Source organism: Coregonus clupeaformis, unplaced genomic scaffold, assembly GCF_020615455.1.
Source record: "Coregonus clupeaformis isolate EN_2021a unplaced genomic scaffold, ASM2061545v1 scaf1855, whole genome shotgun sequence".
Lineage (NCBI taxonomy): Eukaryota > Metazoa > Chordata > Actinopteri > Salmoniformes > Salmonidae > Coregonus > Coregonus clupeaformis.
The window spans coordinates 93,538-100,772 of record NW_025535309.1 but is presented as its reverse complement, the minus strand read 5'-3'; the positions used below and the strand labels follow the sequence as shown (position 1 = coordinate 100,772).

General features: G+C 38.0%; 1 protein-coding gene across 1 annotated transcript; it reads left to right on the top strand.

Annotated features, from left to right (window-relative positions):
- Window positions 1–3,227: 3,227 nt before the first annotated feature.
- LOC123487888 lies at window positions 3,228–6,603 on the top strand. Its single transcript, XM_045218853.1, has 6 exons — window positions 3,228–3,356; window positions 4,452–4,514; window positions 4,893–5,225; window positions 5,463–5,720; window positions 5,826–5,963; window positions 6,081–6,603. Exons 2-6 carry the CDS (start codon window positions 4,463–4,465, stop codon window positions 6,227–6,229), a joined length of 930 nt encoding a protein of 309 aa, XP_045074788.1. The 5' UTR covers window positions 3,228–3,356; window positions 4,452–4,462; the 3' UTR covers window positions 6,230–6,603.
- The last annotated feature ends 632 nt before the right edge of the window (window positions 6,604–7,235 follow it).

Genomic DNA, 7,235 nt, shown 5'->3' with positions numbered 1-7,235 from the left:
GATTATGAATGTCTTATGGTGTGTTCCAGATTGATAATCCACTACCACATGATCATGGCGCCTCAAGAGCACATTTAATGTAGACAACAGAGGAAACCATACTTCCCCTCACAGGTTTAATTGATTAAATGGCTGACTGTTGGTCAATCACACTTGACTATTTTCCCCCTTACTAGCTCTGACTTTGCTGTTAGCTACTTTATTGAAGAAGAAATAACTTACTATGGCTGTGATATGTGGTTGTCCCACCTAGCTATCTGAAGATTAATGCACTAACTGGAAGTCACTCTGGATAAGAGCGTCTGCTAAATGACTAAAATGTAAAATGTAAAAGGCCATTGAGTGAGATCTATTTCCTCAAAGCAGTATGGCATTTCTCTTCAAATTGCTCCATCCATTGAGCATGGCGAGTTTCATGAAACCACTTCTGAGAGATGGCACTTTGGTGCTCCTCCCACTCTGTTTTCATGTTTATGCCTACAGTATGTGATTTCCTTCCTGTTTTGACAGCTAGAGGAAAGTTAATGTTGTCTTGAATGAAACACCATCAAGTAGAACATCTTGGTATTACATGTATATATTAGTGACTAGTCGTTGTTGTGTATAGGACTGCACATCTAACACTGAACAAGTCATTAAGAACTGTGATGGTGTATAAAAAAATCATAATTAAAGCATGTAATTAAATCTGTAATCCACAAAGTCTGTATAATAATCTACATAAATATATATATACACTGAACAAAAATATAAACGCAACCTGTAAAGTGTTGGTCCCATGTTTCATGAGCTGAAGTAAAATCTGATATTTTCCATGCACACAGAAAGCTTATTTCTCTCATATTTTGTGCACAAATTTGTTTACCTCCCTGATAGTGAGCATTTCTCCTTTGCCAATATAATCCATCCACGTGACAGGTGTGGCATATCAAGAAGCTGATTAAACAGCATGATCATTACACAGATGTACCTTTGCTGGGGACAATAACAGGCCACTTTGAAATGTGCAGTTTTGTCACACAACACAATGCCACAGATGTCTCAAATTTTGAGGGAGCGTGCAATTGGTATGCTGACTGCAGGAATGTCCACCAGAGCTGTTGCCAGAGAATTTAATGTTCATTTCTCTACCATAAGCTGCCTCCAATGCCCTTTTAGAGAATTTGGCAGTACGTCGAACCGGCCTCACAACCGAAGACCAGACCACGTGTAACCACGCCAGCCCAGGACCTCCACATCCGGCTTCTTCACCTGCGGGATCGTCTGAGGGGGGTGGGGGAAGGGGTTGCTGAAGAAAATCTTTGAAATTGTTGCATGTTGCATTTATATTTTTGTTCAGTATACATACAAACACATAAACAAACACACATACATATATCTATAGGAGTTACCTTCACTCACTGGCCAGTTTGTTAGGTACACCCATTTAGTATGGGGTCGGACCCCATTTTGCCTCCAAAACAGCCTGAATTATTTGGGGCATTCTACCAGTTGTCGGAAAAGTTCCACAGGGATGTTGGTCCATGCTGACGAGATGGCATCAAGCAGGTGCTGCAGATTGTACAATGGTACATTCATGGTGCGAACAGCCCGTTCCATCTCATCTCAAAGATGCTCTATTGGGTTGAGGTCTGGGTGACTGTGCAGGCCACTCAAGTAAACTGAACTCGCTGTCATGTTCCAGGCAAAAAAAATTCACTCCTCAATTGTCCAGTGTTGATCGCGTGGCCACTGGAGACGCTTCGTCTTGTTTTTAGCTGATAGGAGTGGAACCCGGTGTGGTCGTCTGCTGCAATAGCTAATCCGTGACAAGGTTCGACAAGTTGTCCATTCCGATATGCCGTTCCGACACACCACTGTTGTACTGCGCCGTTATTTGCCAGTTTGTAGCCCTCCTGTTAGCTTGCACAAACGATTTTTGCCATTCTCCTTCGACCTCTCTCATCAAGCTCTGTTTTCGCCCACAGGACTGCCGCTGACTGGATATTTTTGGTTTGTCGCAACATTCTCTGTAAAACCCTAGACACTGCCGTTCATAAAAAGCCCAAGAGGGCGGCCGTTTCTGAGATACTGGATCCGGCGTGCATGGCACCGACGATTATACCAGATCATAGTTGCTTAGGTCACTCGTTTTGCCCATTCTGAATGCCTCAATGCCTGTCTGCCTGCTATCCAGTATCATGAACAGGGGGTGGTGTACCTAATAAACTGTCCGGTGAGTGTGTAAATTAACAGTATTCCGCTTCTTCTTCTCCAAAAGTCAGGGATACCACAAAACCTAACTTTGTACTTGGCATAGGCTTGCATTAAGTTGTATTGTTAATTTGCATTAAACTAGTTTCATTTATGTTTGTCTAAACAAAATAGTCCTCAAGATACCTTACTTAAGAGGACATTACTAATTAGTAGTAATGGACATATATTTACATTTTTAGATCTGCTTTTACGTCTAGACTGACTTTTGTGTTCTTGTGTGGAAGCTATACATAAACTGTGTGTAAGCTGCCCAATGCCTTAAGAGATACAGGCGCCACAATTTGACAATGGTTGCAACACGGTCTCAGAGTATTTCGTATTAATCTGTATGTAAATCCAAGACACTCCATTTATTTGTATATGTTACGTTTGGCATGGTTACATAAAACAGATGGTTACTTAAGGCAAAACATTTAAGTAGGGTAGTTGGTCGGGGTGGATGGGTTGCGAGTTCGAATCTCATCACGGATCTCAAATCTCATCACAGACAACGTTACAATTTTTGTTAATTAGAAACTTTTCAACTACTTACTACTATGTAGCTACTTTGCACCTACTTAGCATGTTACCTAACCCTTCCCCTAACCTTAACCCTTTAAGTTAACCCTTCCCCTAACCCTAACCCTAATTTTAACCCTAACCCCTAACCCTAACCCCTAGCCTAGCTAACGTTAGCAGCTAGCTAGAATCAATAACATATAATACTTTCTTCAAATTCGTAACATATTGTATGTTTTATAAATTCTTAACATATTATAAGTTTTGCAAATTCGTAACATATCATATGAAATGGGTGCTGAAGATCCAAAAATGTATACATACCATATGATACGTAACATATCATACTAAATGAGTGTCTCTGATTTACATGCAGAGTAATATGAAATTCTCTGAGACCACGTTGATAGTCTAGTCAACTGGCTAGTGTGAGTGGATGTCAAACATCACAAACTGTTGTTCAAATAGTTTTCACACTGTTGAAGAGAGGACTGAGATGAGATGAAAGCTATGTGAAGAGCATAATACTTTACTACAGTAAATACATTTAGTTCTTTTTCTCCAGGAAATCTGGACTTTAGATTGCTGCAATTTCGACTTTGGTGAGTGAATCTGGTCAGTTTATTTATATGTTTTTTCTTTATTAAATTAGTTTTAAGTTTACTGCAAGAGTTATATATGTTGATTGATACTTGAGGAAACGACCAGTCTTTTTACAATTAATTTATGATAATGTAGGCTCCAGGCTACAATAAATTGCCTGCAATTGATCATATTTTGTGAATATAATGGTAAATTATATGGTTGAACACTTTGTATATGAATGCTTTGCTGGTTTGCCGGCCACAATAGTCCTGGACTAAAAAGCCAATTCAATAGACATTCTTTATTGATCATGTTTTTTAGTTGAGGACTAGACTTCATCTCTGTCCGGGAAACTGGTCCATAACGTATTAACCATCCCAAAGGTACCATTACTAATAAAACCAATCTTTACAACAACAAAAAACGGTAAAAGTTAATGAGTTTTTATATTTTTACCCAAAAAACAAACAACATTAGGACCTATTGTCAGGATCTCTACAATGATATTGATAATGGTTGTAATGGATCAAAGAATTTAATCAACTCAAAAATCTAATACAATTTGATTTGTCACTTGCGACGAATACAACCTTACCGTGAAATGCTTACTTACAAGCCCTTAATCAACATTGCAGATTTTTTAAAAAAGTAAGTAAGAAAATGTTTGCTAAAATAAAAACTTCAATAATAGTTTCATGCTTTTTACTATGTTTATTCCATTGCAGTAAATAAGGGTTCAAGTTAGTGACCTTTTAATTGCGATCCTTGGGTTATGTTTTAGATATACCATTTTCACTGCTCATCCATCTCACCTGTGGACAATCCTCATTAAATAATATGGTAGTAAATGCCTAACAACAAGTTAACTGGAATAAATTATACTGTTTGCAAGCAGTCACAGTATACTTGTGGTTTGCTGTTCACACCAGGCATGCACTGCTTACAAAAGTGTCAAAGTCTGTCACCCTGACAAACAAGCACGCTTTCTTGTCTACAAGCTTCTCTTTCATTTGTAGAGTATCAGCACATTATGATCCGTTCACGTCAATTCACACAGTTTTGATGGTACTGCTCCTGTGAGACTTCTGCTAAATGTCACTTGTCTTGTGCAGGCTGAAGAGAAATGGATCCTCTGATTTCTATAGTTCTGGTGGTGACAGCAACAGCAGCACAAGGTGAGACATGATATTACACAGAACAGAGTATAAGGCCTAGCCAAGACTTAATAAGACACCATCAACAATGATGCTAATTGTTGAACATGTTCTGCTAATTCAATTTTACATTTATTTGCTTCTATAGTTACCAAATGTAAAAATAAATAAAAAAAAGCCCAAAAAAAGCCCAAATCTGTAAGAGTGGGTCCACTAAAAACAAGTGTTAAATAAATAATTAAAACTGAGATATATAAAATATTTGCATTGTGATTATATTGTATTGTGCTTTTGTTATATTTTCATTAAGAAATATTTCCACTTGAATGCACCTTCAGACTTACATTTATGAAAAACAGACATACACTTACATACTGACCTAAGATCATTGCTCCACAGTTAGTGCCATGGTCTGTAATCTCTCTCAAGGGAATGGAACTCACCAATGCTATGGGGCTTTGGGAGAATCGTTGTCCTTACACCTTGGTTCACACATTAGCAATGACCAAATAAGCTTGAAGAAAGGTGATAAACGTGTTCTAAACTTCAAAAATGGAGAAGACTGGAGATCTAAATTGCCTCAGGATTATATGAATCGCTCTCAGTTCATTAATAATGGAACATTCAGACTGGACAGAGTTATAGAGGACGACTCTGGAGATTACCAATTGGAAATACATAATTCAGAGGGAACAATGATGCTCAGAGTCAACATGCTACTGGTGATACAAGGTAGGAACCTTTTTGTTTTTTTAATTCGACCTAATACTTCACGCATCCTTTTCCTGGTGAGGGGATTTCTGAAAGGTCACCAGGGTGTCAGTACTTCAATAGGTTTATAATGTAGGACTTGGCAGCAGTAGTACAACAGAGAGAGTATATTGTTACATCATACAATACTTTAGATATAATGTTTGCATGAATCAGAGGTAGGGTATTTGAGTGATCTCTTGTGTTTGTGTCTGTCAGCCCCGGTGTCAGAGCCAGTGTTGTCTCACCTCTGTCTGCCTCATGGAGAGACCGTGGTCACATGCTCTTCAGAGGGAGATGGTCTTCAGTACAGCTGGACCCTGAACAGCCAGAATCTGACCAGGAGTGTAGCCTATGACCACTACCAGAACAGTGTCATCACGTTGAAGAGTGATGTGACAGGAACCCTGACCTGTACGGTTCAGAATAAAGTTAGCACCAGCAACTCTACTATTGATCTCCCCTTGGCCTGCCCAGGTAATCTCAGGACAGTTGACTTAATTCCCACTTTTTGAATTAAGAGTACAACTCTGTTTCATTTGCATGGTCAACAAGTGTTGTGTACTGATGTTTTCTTTCTAGTTGTCTCTTCCCAGTTTCCTTTTGTAGCTGTGACAGTGGCTGTGGCTCTGACTGTTGGAACTCTCACATTACTTCTTGCACTGTTTGTCGGTATTAACCATCTACTCAAGAAACGAAGATCCAGATTTGATACTTCAGGTAAAATGTTTAAAGTAATTTATTTTCATGTCCAGAACATACATTTGAAATGTTGAAAAAAACATGACATTTTGTTTCATGTCCAGATTGTACAACAGCTTTCCTTTCATTTTTCAGAAAACGGTTATGAGGGTGTTGTATACACTGTTGTGAAAATAGGCAAGCAAAGAAATCCAGCAAGGAAGCAGAGGCCCCCAGCCACAGAGATGGTGGAGTATGGACAGATCAAAATGGCTGTGAACCCGGATGTGGCAGCCAGCCCATAGACTCAAGGGTAGACATTTTATCCACATGTTGCTTTATAAAGCAGATATAAGACAAGGGTTGACTGAACATTATGTGGATGCATTGATTGAGTAGATCAGACAGACCATCAAACTTAAAGACTAGTGCCAAATCAACACAACAAGATGACATCATGCATCGTGCAACGAATGCAAGGAAGATGCACTGCATGTAGTTTTGAGTTTGTTAACATAAATAATAATCTAATTTTGAATTGTGAACATTTCCTTCAAACTGAGCTGCAATATCATACTGTAAATGTAATGCTTTCTTTCTTTTGAGGCATCCATGTTGTTGTACCAATGTTTATTTGTGTTCAAATACTCATTTACAATTGTTATATAATATATTGTTAATGAGGGGCTGTAAATAAATAAACTATCTTTTACATTGTTTAAAGTATTTAGAGCTATTCATGTGTGATTTCTTACATATATTGTTGCAGTGATAATTCAAAACAATTATATTGGTAAGAGAATGAAAGATAAGACAAAACTGTATTTAGTTGTATGTATGAAACAAAGTTGTGGAAACTTAAGAAATCAAGTTAAGTTGACAAAATTTAACTTTTTAAGACAATGGGTTAAATCATATTTTTAAGATGTTTACTCGACAATGTAATGACTTTTGTATGATCTGTTATGGAGGTGTGAGGACCCCCGGTGACACATCAGAGAGCACCATCAATGTAAAGTATTGGACAGTTTGAATGTGAAACTTCAAAGTGCACAATATTTAATTGAATCAGTCCTTTTGAACCAGTCAATGTCTCCCTGTGAAAATGTATCTGTGTAATAATAAGATGATTGAATGTGATGACCCACAACAGATAATTGAGGAAGACGATCGTTTTTTCTGAAATCATACACTTATATTGCTAATATATTGCTATTTCAGATATCAGATATTACAGTATTACTATTCCTCTTCCTGCTTCAGTGCTGCTGACACTTACAGATGGTCCAAAAATCCCTTCTTCTCATCAAA